Source organism: Choloepus didactylus, chromosome 8 (assembly GCF_015220235.1).
Source record: "Choloepus didactylus isolate mChoDid1 chromosome 8, mChoDid1.pri, whole genome shotgun sequence".
Taxonomy (NCBI): domain Eukaryota; kingdom Metazoa; phylum Chordata; class Mammalia; order Pilosa; family Megalonychidae; genus Choloepus; species Choloepus didactylus.
In genome coordinates this window covers 22,864,992-22,885,461 of record NC_051314.1, presented here as the reverse complement: position 1 = coordinate 22,885,461, position 20,470 = coordinate 22,864,992, and the positions used below count along the sequence as shown (strand labels likewise).

At 45.1% G+C, this 20,470-nt stretch overlaps 1 protein-coding gene across 1 annotated transcript in view; it reads right to left on the bottom strand.

Moving 5' to 3' along the window:
• NUAK1 (NUAK family kinase 1) overlaps nt 1–20,470 on the bottom strand; it is a 72,450-nt gene that overhangs the window by 6,503 nt on the left and 45,477 nt on the right. Inside the window, exons 3-6 of the mRNA XM_037845905.1 lie at nt 15,983–16,134; nt 13,224–13,289; nt 3,083–3,202; nt 1,059–1,191 (exon numbers count right to left, since the gene is read on the bottom strand). Coding sequence (XP_037701833.1) covers nt 1,059–1,191; nt 3,083–3,202; nt 13,224–13,289; nt 15,983–16,134 — 471 coding nt within the window. The remainder of the gene's footprint in view (nt 1–1,058; nt 1,192–3,082; nt 3,203–13,223; nt 13,290–15,982; nt 16,135–20,470) is intronic.

The window sequence follows — 20,470 nt, the reverse complement described above, 5'->3', positions numbered from 1 at the left end:
AGACAAGCAGGCACTGCCCTCAAGGCACTTACAGTGGGTGGGGGCATGGGGTTATATGTCTATATGGACCGGATGGGATTTCATATAATATCTTTTCCAAAATTTTACTTTCTAGTGAAGAAACTGAGGTACAAAGAGGTGAAGAGATTTGCCCAAGTTCACCCAGCAAGCAAACAGGACTCCTAGCTCTGAAAATTTCTCTTGGGAAGGTTTGAAACTGTTATATACCTCAGGAAGGACTAGGTTCTTAATGCAGTCTTCTGGGGGCAGACTTATTATGGGTAAGATCTTTTGATTAGGTTGTTTCCATGGAGATGTGACCCACCCAACTGTGGGTGAGACCTTTTGATTAGATTATTTCCATGGAGGTGTGGACCCCACCCATTTAAGGTGGGTCTTGATTAGTTTACTGGAGTCCTTAAGAGAGCTTAGGGGCTAGCACAGACCCAGATGCTTGGAGATGCAGACAGAAAGACATTTGGAGATGATAAGCTAAGAGATGGAGCCCAGAGTTTACCCCAGAGAAACTAAGAGAGGACCCCCCCACACACACACCAGATGCTTATAGAGAAACATCCTGGGAGAACAAGCAAGGATGCACAGGAGCTGAGGAAGAGAAGCTAAGAGAGAAGCCCGAAAACATTTGGAGAAAGCCATTTTAAAACACAACCCAGGAGCAAAGGACCAGCAGATGCCAGCCATGTGCCTTCCCAGCTGACAAAGTTATTCTGGACGTCATCAGCCTTTCTTCAGTGAAGGTATCCTCTTGTTGATGCTTTGGTTGGGATACTTTTATGGCCTTAAAACTGTATACCTGTAACCTAATAAATCCCCTTTATAACAGTTAATCCATTTCTGCTGGTTTGCATTAAAGCAGCCTTAGCAAACCAGAACACAGTCCAACAAGCCAGCTTTGATAGAAGGCAAAGATCTGGAGAGAAGAAAGAGGAAAAGTGGAAGACTCCTTACAGGTATATTAAAACACAAGTAGGCAGCATGCACAAGGGCAGGTCAGCCAACACTCTCCCCTCAACCTCTGACCCTCCACAGACACGCACCTGAGGGCTGCGTGGGCTCCCGGTACTCTCCGCTGCTGATCTGTCGAATGAGGTTTTTGTGATCAAAACCGTCGAAGGGCATTGTTCCATAAACAAGAGTGTAAAGCAACACGCCCAGGGCCCAGCTGTCCACCTGGAGCAGAGTGACAAGACACATAGGAGGTGGGGAAGCAGATTCATGGGATGCCTTCCAAACCATTAGCATCACAGGGTAAGCAATCACCCCCAACACCCCCAAGAGTCAAATTTAGCACCTGGCAGGCAGATTCCCACCACAGTCTGAAAGCTGACAGACAATGCCACTGGAACCTGCTCTAGAGACTGCAAAGAGTCCCAGAGTCCCCATCTATATAAGAACTTTCTTAAATAGATTATCTTGTGTGATGCTCACTAAAATTTTGTGAAGCAGACAGAGCCTGTATTATTTTGCAAACCTGTTTGACAGATGAGAATACTAAAGCACAAGGAAGCTCAATGGCTTCCTCAGAGCCTCCATGCCAGTAAGGGAGGCCAGATTTGGATGCAGGGCTATTCACCCCTAAGCCTGGAATCTTTTTATTACATGGAATCAATTCCTTTCTGCACCTTCTTCAAATGGATCAGACATTGCAAACTCAAAATGCTTACAAGGGCCATACAGGTAACAAACATGAACAAAGCAAAATTCAGGATGCAACACAGAGTGTTGGCAACAGAGACAAACTGTAGAGTGCATCACCCATCTTATGCAGGCAGCCTCTCCTTGGCTAATTGTTGTCACATGGTAATGTACACTCAGCACTGCTAGATCCTTGGGTTTTTCCAGAGAAGTCAGAAACCAGATTTTTATGTGAAACCTCCCAATTATTTAAACGTTTGCCCAGTTAAAAAAAAAAAAAAAAACTAATGTGGCCAAATAAAACATGTTTGGTGGCCAAATCACAGGCTGCCAGCTTGTAACGTCAGAAACAGATCATCAAAGATCAAAGACACATTCATTATCTACCATAAACTTACAGCGTCAAGTTTCTACAATTTTGTATATTGAATCCTACGCTCCTCCCTTAAACTCTTATTTTAGAAAGACTTTCTCTTCACTGTAATTGGTAGAGGCTCTTGGCATTCTGCTCTTCACCCTCTACCCTGCCCCCAAATGCTCTCAAACAGATAAATATTTGTAAGAAAACATTTCAACACACTGAACAGCTGCTATTTAAAGGATACTGAGTAGATGAATCACTGTAAAGAGAAACTTTTTTTGAAAAAGAGAATAATCACTCTGCAAATCACCCATTTTAAAAATAATATTTTCACATATACATTTCTTATAGTGGCCCTGATAGCTTTAAGCATGTAGAGCAATACATTTCTCATGACTTAGAAGAAGCAATTAAAATGTATTTCCGTTGTCAAAAATATATGCAGTCAAAGATAAATGCAAAAAGTATTCACTGAAGTTGGGGGGGTGGCTTTTATTTGTTTTCTATGTTGGTTTTCTTGGTTTCGATGCAATAGGGAAAATCTGAAAATAATCTGAATGTCCAAATCTAGGGAAGTGATTAAATTAAATTAGGATATAAGCATACAATAAAACATTATGCTTAAATTAATAATTTATTCAGAAAGTGGGATGATATAATGTTAAGTTAATAAAAAGCAAGTTATATATACATGTACACACATATGTAATTATATATATAATGACCTCAATCGTTTTCTAAATGCCGAGATCTATACTGCTTAAAGCCTAAAGAGAAGTCACAAAAATGTTAAAAGAGGTTATCTCTTAGGGGGTTTGCAGATTAACTTTTATTTTCTTCTTTAGCAGCTTTTCCGGGTTTTCCGAATTTTCTCCCAGAAGCATGTATTGCTTTTATAATCATATAAGGAAAGGCTTTCTTTCTTTGCTTACTTTGGGGAGTTTTGTAAGTGTTTTCCTTATCCAGTCCTTGCCTTCCCTCTTCCCTCTTCCCCCAAACACACACATGCACACACACACACACACACACACACACACACACACACACACGAGGCCACCTGCTCACCTCTGGCCCTCGGTAAGGTCTCCCATTGACAATTTCAGGAGATGCATAGAGTGGGCTCCCGCAGAATGTTTGCAAGAACTTGTCCTTCTGGTACAGGTTGGAAAGCCCAAAGTCAGCAATCTGCAAAGAGAAGCAAGATCCAAGCAGGCTCGTTAGCACTGATCACTGTGTGCATTACGTGAACACACACCACATGGCAGAGAGTGGCTAAGGGGCAGCTGGATAGACTGTCAGCTGACCAGCCACCTTCTCTCCAGTCCTCAGCCTTTATAAAAGAACCATTCAACACCACCGGGCCAGCACTTCCCCACCGCACTCCTCTGCATCCCACCACGATGCCTTCTGCCAGACCTGCCTACTACATGCACCATCACTCACTGCATAATACTCCTTACCTGGTCTCCCTATCTTAACTTCATTTTAAACCAGCCCTAAGAAATCAGTCACTATCGTGAACTTGATGCTTCTGGTGGATATGAAAATGTGTACCTATTAATTAATTAACATTGGTATGCTGCCTAAAATCACATTGCATCCATGTCGCATTTGGGAAAACCCTGACTTAGGCAAGTGACCCCACCTTTCTATCCACCCCTACACTCTGATTGGAACTGCAATCTGCATGCCTTGGGAACCCAGACGATATGGACTCAGCGCACAGGTTTCGGGTCACCATATTTCAGCCCAGACTCTGCCACCTGCCATTTGTGTGAGCTTGAGCAAGTCACTTGGCTACTTGGAGCCTCAGTTTACCCATCCATGATCCCTGCCCTGGAACCCACGATCCCTGCCCTGTCCTAGCTCACAGGGTTATTACGAGAATAATGAGGTGGGGGAAATCAATCAGGATGGACCACGAGTGTTAAAGCGCTTTCTAACCTTCAAATAGCACACAAAGTGTTTACCTAATCTTGCTTCTGTTTTAGTGTGTAGCCCTGGGAGTCATTCTCCTCCTTTGTTCTCTTGAAGAGTTTTATTTTTATCCTCTATGGCAGCACTCTTCCCCATTTGCTACTTTGTTTTCTATGTATATATTCTCCTTCCCTAACAGACTGGAGTCCCCAAAGTGGGCTCCATGTCTTCTTCATCTTTGTGTCATCAATGTTTAGCACCTGTCCCCACTCAAGAAATTCCTGTCATGAGAACAGGCATTGTATTTTGTAAAGCACAAGGTAATCATTAGGTGATGCATAAAACTAATAGTAGTAGCGATAGTAATAACATCAGTAAACTTAGTTACCACTTACTGAAAACTTTACAATTATTAGGCACTGTTCTAAGCCCTTTACATCCCCTAATCGTATCAAAAACACCATTTTACAGATAAACAAACTGAGGTTTAGAGGCATTCAATTACTCATCCGAGGAGATGTAATTAGTACGTGGCATCGCAAAGCCCTGTGTCTCTAAAGCTTCAAATCAACGTCCAACACTGCCCTGGTTTATCTGCATGTTTCTCTCCAATCTAAGCCAGCCTCACAAGCTGAGCCACAGGGGTTTTTGCCCTTCCCCAAGCTGGTTTCCATTTGAGGCTTATAATTAGGCTGGGTGGGTCACATGCCCAATGAGCAGCCTGGCCCACACAGAGCTGAAACTCTGTTTTGAAAGCTGCCCCCAGAAAAAGCTTATTTTGTAAAAGTCATCCCTGAATGAACGGAATGTCATTGAAAGCAGCTGGTGTACAACCGCCCTCGGAAAATGCATTCTCAGGGCTCAGACTGCACTTAATTCCCCTGAATTCCACCTTCTTATCAAGGCCCCTGACTTGTTTGCTGGAAGCCCTGTCAATCAGATCAGGGATGGAACATCCAGCAAAGTCGCCAGGCTTCACCTTCCCGCCGGTAGCACCAGGGCGAGCAACCTGAGGAAAATACATTCCCTTCCTGTCCAGCAATGTCTGCGGCAGCAGGAGGCACTGCACCAGCTTCTAGATTCACACGTATGTGAGGGGCACCACCCGCAGCCACCCCCTGCAAATACCCGCAGGCCGACGTGCACTCGTGCACACGTACGCGAGGCATTTTCACACCAGCACGCCCCAAGTCCGAGCAGTCCTGCTTTCTTTATATCCTGTCTGGAGCAGTGTGCTTATGTTCTGGCCCGCTCACATCCTCACGGACTGATGTATATCAGCCTCACCCAGTAAAACTGTCGTTGCCGCTAAGACAAGATTAATAGAAATCTAGATTAGTCCATGTTCTTGGCACTTCAACAGAAAAGCAACATTAATCAACACACACGGAGTTCTCAAACCTTGAGTCGTTCAAACTTGGGCTTCAGCTGCAAGGTTTAATAACGTATGGCGTTTATGTTGGCTATTGAGACAATCAGGGGAAATGATCGCTGGTTCCCAAGCCTCTCAGAAGCCTCAGTTTCCCCATCTGCAAAATGGGGGTGTGAATAGGACCTACTGCCACAGTGTCATTGAAGATTAAATGACATCAGTTGTGTAAAATGCTTAGAACAGTAATTGGAGTCGAGTGGGAAGTCAATAAATATTTGTTTCCCGCCTTAAATCCAGACAGTTAACTTTATTAACTTCATGAAACTTGAAACAGGGTGTACCCCAACATCAAGACTCTTGACAGTGAAGGAACAAGAGATGGTTTTAGATGCTGAAGAGTTACGGACTAAACAACTTTTGAGAGGCTCATCTTTTCCCAATTCTTTTTCAGTCCTCTGGATTAAGTCAAGGAGAAGGTCTCAGCTGGACTGGTGTATCTTTAGCATTTCTACATTTAACAAAGAGAACAGGCCTTGGGCTCAGAGCCTGCGGCAGCAACCACCATCAAACTAGAATTTAACAACACTGGTGGGTTTCCATTATATTTACTTTTGAGCTCATCTTCTATTCAAGGCAAGTTATACTGCTTTTCCCATTTAAAGTAATTATACAAGGCTTCTTTTTCTAAAGTGTACGGAAATAAAAAATATTAAGTACAATAGCACAGAGGATACTAGAAAAAGGAAAAAAAAATGAAGACCATGAAAAAAAGCTGAAATTTGGGAAATACTGATTTAAACATAATAAAACAAAAACAGTGAAATTCCAGAATTGGTTTCAACCTGAAAGGGTCCTAAGAGATGACCTAACCCAGCCCCTCACACTGTAGGTAAAACCACTGAAGGCTGGAGGACTTAAGAAGCTTTGCCAAAGGTCAGGAAGGAGAGCAACAAGTACACAACATGAGGGTCTTTCCGACTTGTGCAGTTTCTCTGTAGCAGAACATCAGTTGTGTCTTGAGGGTGACTCTGCAAGGAGGCCACTGGACTTTGCTTTTAAAGTAGTATTTTGCTGATGCAACCAGTAACCTTTGTTGAAAGTTACGTAGCTTGCATTTCTTCTGATGGCAGGTTGCTCTCCTGCCACGCATTGGTTCAGAGACACCCTCTGTCCCTGTCCTGTGCTGTTCGGTTCAGCCTTGCCTCAGAAAAGGAATCTGGGAAGTTAACACTGGTGTCTTTAATTTTGTGACTATTTGTTGTAATCAAGCCTTTCTAAAGGTGTGCCCTGCTGGATGAAAATCTGAGTGAGAAAGGTAATTAGGAAGTGATTATTCACATTTCAGAAGGATTAACCTCAGGTCACTGTAAACAATGAGCTCTCCTAATGAGAAAGGAAGTATCCGCTTTCTGATAATTAACCACTGGAAAAGGATGTTGGTGACAATGAAATAACAGGCGATAGTCTGATGGTCATTTAGACTGTCTAAGAGGTGGTGCGGTACACCAGGCAGATCAGAGGCTTTGGAGCCAGAAGAACCTGAGGCTGACTATTGCTTTCCCACTACTAAGTGAGCTAGTCAATTTCCTCATCTAAAAATGGGAAAAATAATAGAAGCCCTCGTAAAGGTGCTGTGAGGACTGGTGAACACACACAAGAAGCCCCTGGAAAGTTCCTGGGTACCTGGCAGACTATAAATCACAACCAGTTTGGCTGATTTAACAATTGTTTGCTAGGCCAGACAAATTAGGACAGAAAGCACTCAGAGTCACTGCCCACAAAAGAAATATAACCATCTGTCTTGGAGAAAAGCATCTCCAACATGAGAGGCTGCACCTTGCAACAGGAAAAGTAAGGGATGTATGGTTGCAGAAACTTGAGTTCAAACCTAGCCTCACCTCTTACCAGCCATCTAACCTTAGGAACATTATTTCATCTCTCCCAACTCCACTGTGATCCCTGGACCAGATGCATGGGCCTCAGCTGGGAGCATGTTAGAAATGCAGAATCTCAGGCCCCACCCCAGGCATACTGAATCACAATCTGTATTTTAATAAGATCCCCAGGGGATTCATTTACACATTACCACTCTGAGCCTGGGTTTCTTCATCTGTAAAATGGACTTCATAATAAAGTAAGCTACCTGGAAGGGCTGACATGAATCAAATGAATCAACGCATGGAAAGTGCCTAAAACCACCCCAGCCCACAGTAGGCTTTCAATAAATGTTAGCTGTCACTACTTGAACCTCTCTGAGTCTCAGTTTCTTCTGTTGTAAAATGGAACTGCAATAATACCAACCACAGTGTTGTGAAACCTGAAGTCAGATTAAATGAGACAATAATAATAATAGCTGCATTGCTACATGCCAAGCACTGTACATATACTGACCTCTTAAATCCTCCCATCAACCCTATGAGATGGGTACTGTCATTATCCCCATTTTGCAGGTGAGGAAACTGAGGCACAGAGCAGTTAAGTGGCTAGCCCGAGACTTTGGTGAAGGGCTTTCTTGGCTGTAAAGCTCAACATAAAGGAGTTATTGCTCTAACGGTTGATGAGGAAATGGGCTTTCTGTTCGACCCTCAGGAAGACATCAATTCCATCAAGGAAGACACACTCCATAGCTCCTTTCCGGCCCTGGAGTTAATTGCTGTGGCTTTAGCCTTGACAGCCTCACTCCTGAGTTGTCAGGAAGTGAAGGCAGGGAGTGGAACAATGAGCAGAAATGAGTGGGGTCAGCTTTCATCTTCGGAAGATCTAAGCTCACACCGCCTCTTTGGAGAGACTTGAAGTTACCAACCTAGAGCAATCAGGGAAAGCTCTTAACTAAGGGAGCATCCACCAAGAAGCCTTTCAGGAGATGCTGATGAGCAACCCATTCCCAACACACAACTCTGTCATCCCCATGCAGTTGCTCCAGCCGCCGCAACTCAGCCAGCCTGGCCATCAGCCACCACCAGCACTTGAATTCTCTCTCCCAGGGACAGCTGTCTGTCAGCCTGCCTGCGAATTTGGTAAGGCCAGCTTAAGTGAGGACCACAAAGTGCCCTCGTGAGACACTCTTGGATTTAGGACAAATTTAGGTGGTAGCAGTAGTGGGTATACTTTATCTGGTAGCTGGTCTTTAGACTCACACAGCCATGGGCTCATAACCCAGTCCCATCACTTCTGAGCTGTGGGAGCCCTCTTATCTATAAAATGAGGGCAATCAGACCCACTTCCATGGAGATATTTTGAGGACCCAAAGAAAATAGGGCAAGAGGAAGGTCTGGCACAGAGCTCTGGCCTCCAGCCCCCAGCCCTGTTCCCGTGCTTGCTGTTCCTTCCCCCTTGAAATGCCATCATCACATTCCATTGCATCAAAATTCTACCCATCCTTCAAAACCCAGTTTAACTACCCCTTCCTCCAGGAAGGCTTCCTGGTCCATCCAGCTGCAACGCTACCCCCCCCCCCCCACTTCCTGCTGATGCTTCCACATGGCTGCCATGGGCCACCTGGGGGTCCACCTGGCCAGGCAAGGGATGAGGCTCAAGGAAGACTTCCTAGAAGAAGCTAAGACCCAAAGGAGGAGCAAGTGAAGAGGAGTGGGAAGAACATTCCAGGCCGAGGGAAACTTGCTTGCAAAGGCCAGGAAGCCAGAGAGAGCTTAGTGGATTTGATGAGTTCGAGCCCTATGCAAGGCCTTCTCTGACCAGCCTTCCTAAAATAGCACCTGCCATTCTCCATCCTCACCCAGTACGGCTTTTCCTTGGTGCTGGACAATTACAGTCGGTATTTATCTGTTTATTACTTGTCTGCCTAAACTGGAATTCTAAGTCCATTAGGGCAGGTAGCTTGTCTTCCTTGTTCACCTCCCTAACTTTCTCATGGCTTGTTTAACTGCTTGCTTAACAGCTGCTCGATTCTGAGCAACCAGAGGACAGGGACCTGGCCATCTGGTTCATTATTAAATCTCTCCCACCCAGCACAAGGCCAAGAACATATGAGAGACTTAATAAACACTTTTGATTGAATAAGTACTGCCCATAGGAGATGTTCAATTGCTAAATGAGTGTATGCAGCAATGGGTGAGTTAAAGAAGGCATGTGTGAAAAAATACACACACACACACACTTATTCATATATGCATATATATACACATTCATAGATACATACATTTATATATATGAATGAATAAATGAACAAATGAATGGATTAATTAATGTCTGAATGCAGAGTCCTCACATTCATATGATCAAAGCCCAGAGGCCCATGAGGCTGAGCCGCCCACTTGGTCTCGTTGAGCCCCAGAAGTTTCTCTCTCCTCTTGGCCCTGGCCATTCAAAGCTGCTTTTCTTATCCACAGCAGCCGTGTTTCCATTGTCACCAAGGGCAACAGGCCATTTCCCCTATGCCCCTCTGCTCAGATCCCTGGGAGCTCGCCAAATTCCCAGCCCTCTTTTGAGGAGGTCAGCTGACCCTGGTGCCTGGCCCTCTTCTCATTGTAAGGCATTTTTACAGGAGCCTTCTATGGGAATTGTCGGCATTCCTTGCTCCCAGAGAGTGGGAGGTGAATCTGGCCGTTTTTATTAATTGCAAATTAATGCTATGCTGGGTGTCTATTTTAGTAGACAGGCTTCCACAGAGTACAGAATGCAACCCAAAGGAGCACATTGCTCTCATTCTTTCTGCCGACTGACTGTGTGAATATTTTTAGAAACCACACCCTTTCACAGTGGCCAGATAAATAATTTTCAGTGCCAGATGTGCTCACTGCAAATCGGCATCAGGCAGCAAAGGGGAGAGGAACAAGCTACATGGCTCACTCCTAAACTGTGGTGACATGTGACAAGTTTAAACCAGGCAAAAACCTTCTAGGCTTAAAGGTGCAAGGTGGACCCCCATTTAGAGAGGCATCAGAGGGGCCCCCAACACAGGAGTCAATGGCTCCCTAGTCCGGACACTGACAATATAGACTGTCTTGAACATGGAGGCCAGCTTGTGGCCATGTGTCTGCCTGCCTTTGTCAGCAAATGCCCTTTCTAAATATGTTTTCAGCAAAATGCTGAGTCAGGAAGAGCTGAGAACATACAGCCGGAAGACAGATCAACACCAGCTGAAACGTATTTTACAAAACCTTGGAAGCGGATGTGAGACGATGAAAAGAGAAGTTGCCTGGAAGTTAAAAATGTGAGTTCTAATCCCGGCTCTTCATTCCTTCACTCCAAAAACAAACCTCCCTTAAGAACCTATGCATGCTGAGCACTTTCCTACACTGGGGAAACAAAGACACAGCAAAAAAGGCTTTGGCTGATTCACCATGTGGTCTTGGGCACTTCACGTAGACCTTCTGAGCCATAATCATTACAACGAGGGACTGGAAAATGATCCCCACGGCACTAGCAAGCTCTAACATTCTCTGATCCCAGAAGCATTCCTTGAACAAATAGAGAATTTTAGGGTTCTAAGGATGAGAAAGGAAAAAAATAAAAGAACAGGAAGGTTTGATTTCTGTTTGGTGTGTGTATATGTGTGTGTGTTGTTTTTACCTTAGCGAAATGAATGCCAGGAGTGGGAATTCTGAAGGAGAAAGATATGACTACAGCCTTTGTTTTTATAACATCTGTGTGCGAACTATTTCCCTGTACTGGATGGATGGGGACCCTGGATTGAAGGATCTGGTGGTAGGGGGCTATTAGCCCCAACATCATTGCCCTATCCCTTATGCAAATGAGCCATTCTCCCAGGCCCCTGCCCCATTGTCCCTGCACAACTGCTTTCAGAATTCTAACTATACTCCTCCACTGGGGAATTCTATGACCCTGTAGAAAGCTATGTGCCTTATCACTTCTGGGACTACATCATGGGACCAAGAGGTCACTCTGTACCACAAAACCCAATCCCCAGGCGAGAGGCTCACATTCCAGGCCTTGTAAAGACCGCATTTAGTTTTTAGGGCTCCAGCAGCAGGTGGCAGGAAGAATATGGAGAGAAAGTCAGCAGGGTCGATGACACAGACCCCTAGAATGTGGTTCTCAGACTAGGACCATGGCCTGACCACCTCTCCCCAGGACCCTGGCACCTTCAGAGCCATTGATGCTGTTTGATTCCCTCTCTGGGGACCAGCCATTGAAGCAGGCTCCTCACATATGAATTGTTATTCCTTATTATGTGTCTACTGCAGGCCGGACCTGGTGCTAAGCTTTGGCTCTAGCATTGTCTAAAATCCTCGCATTGGTCACGGCATATCGTGAGTGCTCACTGAAAGAATTAACAAATAAACAACAATGCCCAGAAACAGGAATTGGCATCTTTATTTGATAGATGTGGAAATCGAGGTTTAGATAGCCTAAATCATTTGTCCAAAATCCTGATGTTAGCAAGGGGTAGGGATGCAATTCAAACCCAGGCAATCCAATGCCAAAGCCACTTCTCTTAACCTTACCTCGTCTGCACAGTACTTAGCAGTTTATAAAACTAAACGAAGAGCATCCCATTTAATCCTCAAAACAAGCCTGTGGGTATTACTGTTACCCCATTTTACAGATGAGGAAATGGGGTTAAGTGGCTTTCCAATATGGACAGTGAGTAAACCTCACAGCCCAGAATTTTCAAACTCAACAGCCAGTGCTCCTTCTAGAATGATTCAGCCACTCAGCAGAAATGGAGACACCCTGAGATTTCACTTCCTGTCCCTAGGGAGAACTGCTGTGAGCAACCACTTCCAACTTCTGGGGACCACGGTCAACCCCTCTGCAAGAGGAGGTCATTGGAACACGGACAGGGTAATGGAGACTAAAAGTTCTACCATGATCTGCAAACAGAATTCTGACACCAGAGCAACAACATCCTTCCAGGCAAGAAAACAGTCTCCCTGCAATGCACCCCTCGAATGATGGGAACAACAACAAAATTAGAGGACCATGCAGGGTCGTTCCCAGGCTTTGTCCTGGGACGGGGATGAGTCACTAATGTCACCAACGGCCCCATCGGAGGGCTCCCCCTGGTGCCGGGAGTACCAAGGCCATTTCATAATGAAGCCCATGCGGTGAGCTCCGTTTATTTTGAAACCATATTTGCTTATTTTGCAGACGTGATCAAAAGGACATTCGGAGTGCTCGGGGGGGAGGCACTTGAACCCTGTTGGCCAGGAAAGCGTTCTCCAGTTCCAGCAGCAGCCAGCAATAATACTCTCCATAAAAGTAAACGCCATCACTTGAGGGTATGCGATTTCCCAACAGCAAAAGCCATCATCGTTTCAGACTGAGCTTCCCAGTTCCGTGGCTCGTTTCAGGAATGGCAGGGGTAGGGGTGGGGGTTGGGAGAGGTGGGAGACATGAGGGTAGAGGGATGACAGAAAAGCGCTGGGAAAGAATGTCAACTCAAAAGTAATTTGAGGCCCTGCTAGCAAATCGAGCATAGTGGCTTGAACTTGGGTTCATGAGTGAGACAGACATCGATTCAAATCTCAACTCCACTACTTACCACTGTGTTACCCTGAGCAAGTCACTTTACTTCTCTGTGCCTCAATTTCCTATCTGTGAAATGATGTAAATAACAGCACCTATCTCATTTGGTTGCCGTGAAGACTGATTTTCAATGATATCAGGCAAAGTATGTAAAGCCCACAATATGCTGGTCTTAAATGTATTTTTAGGGTGATGATTCCTGAGGGCAAGGAATGCATCCTAGTCATCTCTTTTGAGCATTTCTTCATCCCAGTGTGAACAAGAGTGTCTGGCATAGTTGGAGATTGATAAATGCTTGCTGACTTGAGTTGACTGAACTGAACTGAGGGCTCAAGCCAAGCTACTCTCCCCCTGCCTGCCAGGCATGGAAGTGGCTTCCTTATTTCCAGCCTGCAGGTTGGAACCGGTTAAGCCCCCATGCAACACCCAAGCCCTGTATATCCATCAGCGAGGCAAGAGCTTTACCTTAATATTGCAGTTGTCATCAAGCAGTATATTTTCCAGCTTCAAGTCCCGGTGGACCACACCGTTCTGAAATGAGAAGACAGGGAGGGAATTAAATGGGAGCGGCTGGGATGAGAGCACGAGAAACAGGAAGGAGTAGGTGCGCAGAGGGAAGTTTCTGACAGACGGAAGAAACACGCCAGCCCGGCGGTCTTTGCCTCCATCCTTCAGAGCTGCTCGAACTGTCTGGATGCTTCCCACCAGCGACCAGCAACCAGCCCAGGGACAGGAGAGCCTTAGTCACTTGCTCTGTGGTTAAGGGAAAAATGATTGGAATCTATTCTCCCCCCAGAGCCTGTAAAACAGCAGGGGGATTCTTTGTCGGAATGTAAATCCACTGTGTGAAAGCAATAGTCTCAGGCAGCAGCAGACAATGTCTGTCTATGATGTGATTCCCCAGGAAGAAGCATCTCGCCCTGCTGGGGCCTTGGAATGTGGTGCTCACAGGCCTGGCTTGTCTGTCTGTCTGTCTACCTGCCTGCTTCCCGAATGCTGGAAAGGACCAATCCTGGTCCAATCTATTCTGACCCATGAAACTGATCCATAATTGTCCTGAGGACACCCAGGGTGGAGGTGGGGAGCACTCCCACGGGCATTTCCTAAACAGCTAGAAGGCAGGATTCTGAAAGTCCCTCTAGGCTGGGCAGGGCTTGGTGCAGGGTGAAAGGTGAGGGGCAGAAGGTGAGGGGCGGGAGCAGGCCAATGAGACCATAACCTCTGGCCCAGCCAGAGCAGGTCGCTGTGTTTCCATTTCGGCAAACTCCGGCAAGGCTGGAGGCTGAGCTGCAGTGCCGAGCAGGGAGCCAGCAGAAAGGTGACAGGAGTCGCCAGCCAACAGGCCGTTGGTCTACATAGCGGTAATAACTGGCATACTCAATTTTTTTTAACCCAATTATCTTGTGAGGGGGTGGGTGGGTGTGGGAAGACAGGTGGGACTGAAAGAACCAGCTCTTTGGGGTTGAGCAGATAAACAGCTGGGTGCTGGTTTTGAGCATCATTCAGCAGAGGTGATGTTTGCAATTGAAACTGCTTTTTTGGGTAAACCAACTGACTAGAAATACTTCATGTTTCATTCAAGGTTTCTTTAGTTCAGAATCCGCAAGCTTATCTTTGGTTCTTTGTTGTTTATTTTCCTTTTGGTTTGACAGTTCCCACTACCTCAGAAAGCGCTGATTGGAAAGAGAGATGAAAACGTGGATTCCTAATACTTGTTTTCCAATCCAAACCTTCAAGGATGTGTTTTGAGTTCAGAAATGCACAAACCAAACTTTCCTCCTGGAAGAGAGAGAGACAATACAAGGGACCTGGCTTTGTTTAGTTTTAAATATTGGGAGCAGTTTGACTCGTGTTTTTGCATTCCTGGTTTTCATAATAAAATGGAACGAGTGTCATAAAGCCCCTTTCAAAGAGAATCCAAACATTCACACACTTCAAATAATGAGAATAATGGTCTATAGTACTTTACAATGATACCTGATGATAAATCACATATTGTAGGATCTGAATCATCAGTGCCTTTTGAGTCATCAAAGAGAAGTCAAACGTTGTTCACATAGGTTAAAGGTGTTGAATAATACATAGTCTTCTAATTACTGGCAATCTTGAGAGAGCCACTCTCAACCAGAATCTTTAACTAGCCAGAATGCCCCATGTTGTAACCATTTGTATGCAGTTGACTCTATTTTGGATGCCATGTTGGATTCAACATGCGATTGTCCCCAAGGTAAATGACTGATTCAATCAAGCATACAGTCTTGGGAGAAAGCCTAAATGGAATGAAAATAATGGCTAAAATGATTAATAACAATGATAGTTATGGCTCGGAATTATCTGTGCATTTCATTTCCTTCCCCAGAGGCCAAGGGGAGCTATACTGTGGCTGTATGATGAGCACATCCCATGCAGTGTGTTGCAGTAAAATGGATGTGTATATAGGTAAACTATGCATATGGCACCTATGCAAGGAAAGACAAAAGCACACAAAGACAGACCCTCTGACCCAGTAATTCCCTTCTGGAACCTCTCTTAGGTAAATGATTCAAATGAGAGGAAAAGATGTATGTACAAAGATGCTGATTGCTATTTCTCATAGCCAGAAATTAGAAACAGCCTAAATGTCCAACAATCACGGTACAATAACATAATCTCTACAGAGAATTTTTAATAACACAGGAAAACTTTAGATTCAAATATTAAGTGAAAAAAGCGAGACATAAATAATGCAAAAATAAATGCAATGTGTTATACTCTGGATTGGATTCTGGAACAGAACATGCTCATTAGTGGAAAAACTGGTGAAATCTGAAGAAAATCTGGAGCCTCATTAATAATAATGTACCAAGGTTGGTGTCTTAGTTTTGAGAAATGTATCAGAGTAATAAATGTTGGTAACATTAGAGGAAATAGGATAATCAGTAGACATATGGGAACCCTCTGTACTATCTTTGAAATTTTTCCTTAAGTCTAAAATCATTAAAAATAAAGAGTTTAAATAAAAAAATCAATGTGAGGAGGAGGAAGACTGGAAAGAAACCAACAAAAATGTCAATAGTGGGTTATCCCTGGATTCTGGAATTACAGATGATGGTGATGTCCTTCTATTTTATAAATTCTCTCTATATACGACAATGGACAAATATCACTTTTACAGTATGAACGGACTCACGTTGGGCCATGGCAACCACCTGCAGCCACAGCTGCTGGCCAGTCCAGCCCCGTACCTTGTGACAATAGTGCACAGCAGAGACAATCTGCCTGAAGAAGTGTCTGGTCTCCCTCTCGCTGAGGCGCCTCCGCTCGCTGATGTAATCGTACAGCTCCCCTTTGCTTGCATACTCCATGATGATCACAATCTTATCTTTGTTCTCAAACACTGTGGGGAGAAACAGCAATAAACAAACACCCCGTTTACCCAACAAGCTCACTTGTGACCACACAGAGTGCATGCCAGGACAACGGAGATGTCACCAAGCAGGGAGCAAACAGCTGTCAGCCGGGACACAAATCAGGCCATTCAACATCAGGAGGCGTTGGACAAGACTTCCAACCTGGTGGTCACTGATGCCATTTTTACTGTGATGGACATGCCTTGTAACTTTACAGGAAAAATGTGGCTCTCTTCTCTGAGGACCCCACTCTGTTCACCAGGACCTTTTCTCACAACCCCTTCTCACCCAGAAGAACTCTCCTGAGGTGGGAAACTTTACCATTTCGTAACCATTTGATGTGGGCCGGGTCCTCCGACCTAATAAAGCTACTCTGACCCCAAAATGGGGGTGACTGACCTTGTCACCTCTTTGCTCAAAGCTTTGAGACTGCCCATCCCACTCTAAATAAAACCCCAAATTCCTAAGGAGGCCCACAAAGTCCTAGATGGTCCTGTGGATGCTTCTTAGCACTATTATACATGTATTCTGTGTCTTTATTTATTTTGTCTCCCCCACTAGAATGTAAATGAGGAACTTAGTATATTCCATTCATTGATGTATCCCCGGCACTGCAAACAGTACATGGCACATAACAGGGGTTTGATTAATATTTATTAAATGAGTGAACTCAAAACCTAATAAATGCACTTTGGACAATAATAGTAAACAATTATATAGTACCTACTATGTACCAGGCTCATGTAAGGTTTTGGGTAGTTTACATGTACTAACTTATTTAAATCTTACAACAAAGAATGAGGGAAATAGTCCTAATTTTACCATTTGACAGATGAGGAAACCAAGGCACAGAGAAGTTAAGAAACCAGCAACCAGTGGGAGAGGATTCAAATCTAGGCAGTTTGGTTCCAGAGACAAGCATTTAACCTCTAGACTAGATGACCTCTCCAAGAGGTGGCTGAAATCAGCTTGTCTTTAGCTTCGTGCATGGATGGGGACGTGGCACGTCAGGAGGCCCTCACAGCCATCGCCTCGAGCTGGTTTCCCTGCTTCCAGACTCAGCCCCTCCTCCTCCAACCCCCACACCTCCATGGAAGTCATTTTCTAAAATGCCTGAAATGATCAAAAGGTTCTCTCTCCTCAACCCTGATTCTCCCTAGCAGTGATGTTCAATTTCTTCTCTACTGAGTCCTTGGGATTCCGGACAGATGCCCAGGGGCCAATGCCTGGGGGTGGAGGAATGTGGAGGGAGGCGAGGCCAGGTCAGGCTCTGAGCCCTCAGCGCCACCTGCACCAAAGCCACTCCATTTTTACATTTTGGGCTATCAAATAAGATGTCCTTTGAGCAAAGACGATATAAATAACAGTTTCGAAATCCATCACTCCCAAAGGGATGTAGTACAAGAACCTCTGTAGGGTAGCCCAGACCCTGCAAGAAGGACTCCTGCCTACCTCCTCCGTCTTACCAGCTTCTATCTTCCACCTTAGGCCCTCTCTGCCCACCAATGTGTGCTGTTTCTCACAGTCACACACACACACACACACACACACACACAGAGCTCTTTCCCACCTCTGTGCTCTTCACACCTGCTCTTCCCTCTGCCTTGACCCCCACCTGTCTTACCAGCCAGGGAAACACCAGCTCAGCAGTCAGCATTGTACTCAGATGGCTTCCTCATTGCCTCCTGTCTGCCTCTCACTGTGCAACTGATACTTGCATCAGAGCACTTCCAAACTGCATGGCATTTATTTGTCAGTTTATATATCCATTTCCTCTGCCTGGGCCGTGAGCTCAGGGAGAGAGTGCTAAAACCTTGAGTTTTGGAATCAGACACTTCCAAATTAGGAGTCCTGGACCTGCCTTTTACTTGCTGTGCACGGATGGGGACGTATCATGTTGCAGGGAAGTTGCTTGCCCTCTCTGTGTCTCGTTTTAGTCAACTGTAAGATGCAAATAATATAATAAGTACTTCTTAAAACTGTTGGGAGAAGTTATTGATATCAGTTACATGCTTAGAACCAAGCCCTGAACTTACAGCACACAATCAATCATGTTAGCTATCACTGTTGGTATCAAAATTACTGGACCCCCAGGGCCTAGCACGAAGCCAGACACACAGACACACTCAATGTGCAACTGAGTCGAACTGGAACCTGCCCCAGGCCTGGGTCCCCTGTTCTCCCACACCTTGTCCTTGGCTGCTAGAAGCTCAGACCTCTCCAGTTCCTTTTTGGATCCTTCAAGCCCAGCCAAACCTCTCCGATAAAATAAGGGGGAAGGAGGAGGGTGGGGAGAAGGAGAGAACAGCCAGATAAAATTGGCTGCTCCTGCGTCTGCTGGCCTTGGTATAGTACCCCGCAGCTTCAGCTCCTGCCAGGGATTTGAGACTGTGTGCACTTTTCATTAAGAATAAACTTTAGAAATTGGAAAAGCTGCCTCTGGATGGATGGCCCAAGCTCCAAAAATGATAAGACTCCTATGCCCTGGAAAAGGCAGCGGGTTTTCTAATTTTAAAAAAAAGGCAGTGAAGATGGAAAGAGGAAAAGCACTTTGACAGTTAAATAAATAAGGAGCCTTGCAACCCAAAGGATCTGATCCATCCTTGAAGGAGATCCAAACCACTAGTTAATTTAGTGACTATCAGAAGGTGTGGGTCTGCCTAACGCAGACAAAAACGTTGCTTCAGGGATAGGATTCTTCCCTGTCCAAATGACTCACTTGGCACCAAGGAGACATAAATGCAACTCAGTTCGACAGAGTTCAGTATGTCAATGTGGCTGCCATGCCTGAATCCCACCAGTCCAACTTCTACAATACATCCTGAATGTGTCCATGTGTCTCACCTCCCCAGCCACCCCTTACCCATCCTCTCTGGCCTGGGCCACTGTAGTTTCCTCCTGAAGTCCCAGTTTTCACTCTGCCTGCTCCCCACGACTGACTGCATTTGGTGGAGGTGGAGAACCATTCCAAATGCAAGTTCCATGGAGCACTAATCTTGCTCCATGCCGGAGAAAAAAGGGTTCCATGTCAAGCATTTGAAAAATGCTGACACTCTGTCACCGCTCTTAGATAGTCTGGTTTCTTTAACTCAGAGCTTTCCTACTCACATCCAGAGGAACTGATGTTCCCAGGAACCAGTTTGGGAAACACTGGATAGATGAGATGATATCTAAGTGATAAAATCACCCCCTCACTTTCACAGGCAGGGCTGGTGGGCAGTGGGTCAGTGTACCATCCAAGTGGCCCCACTCCCCACTCCCAGGAAGCTGCCAAGTCTTGAAGTCAAGGCCATGATTCTACCCTTAGGTTGGCTAAATTCAAACAACACTTCTGGATTTGGGGCATCCATGATTCTTCAAGGAGGCCTTGTGACATTAAACATGGAGCCTCTTGAGTCCTTTCTTAACAATAGCAGCATTTATTGAAGGCCTATTATGTGCCAGGCACTGTGCTAAAAAGCATTTTGCATGAATCATCTCATTTAATCCCCATGGCACTCTATGGCCTTGGTCCTAAGGATATCCTCGTTTTACAGATGAGAAAACCTGAGATAGTTACACAACTATCAGTTGCTAGAGAGCAAGTATGAGGCAGAACCAGGATGGACCTGGCAGTCCAAACGCAGACTCCGTAGTCTTATCCATCATGCTATATTATTCACGTACCTTCCCCTCCTTGAACCTCGGTCTCCTCTTCAGTCAAATGAGGATAATAATATCCTAACCTGGTTGCTGGGAGGGGAATCAGCAAGCTCAGGGGTCTGGTGTGCTCAGCTAAGTGTCTCAGCCAGTGCCTGATAAATGGAAGCTATTCTCATAATGACGTCATCTGCCTCTTAGGCAGCTCTGGCAAAACAAAAAGTTAAGACTTTCCTCACTGGCATCTCTCTTTAAAACATGTTGTAGCTGCTGCAGAATCACAGGATTTTCGAGCAGGAAGGGACCTTACAGATCATCTATTATTTTTCCAGAATAGTCTAGGGTTTATACCATATAACCGTAAGTTCTTGGGAATTCATACTGAAGAATAAGCAACTTCCGCACCCTCGGCCCAAGGCATCTTGCCCACGGCAAGGTCACTATCAGCGAGGTGACAGGAGCACTCACAGCCATTCTTCTGGTAAAAAGGACCGCTTCCCTTGGGCACTTTTACAGCTGGTTATTTATAAGCCCAGAAATCTTGTCTGTGTTTATGTTATTAGTCACTAAGCAAAAGCTTATTTTCCAGCACTTGGGAAGGGTTTCCTCTCTGAAAAATGAAAGCATGTACCTCTTGGCCAGACAGTTTTACCCAGAAGCCCCATGGCTCCAGAATGGTCAGGG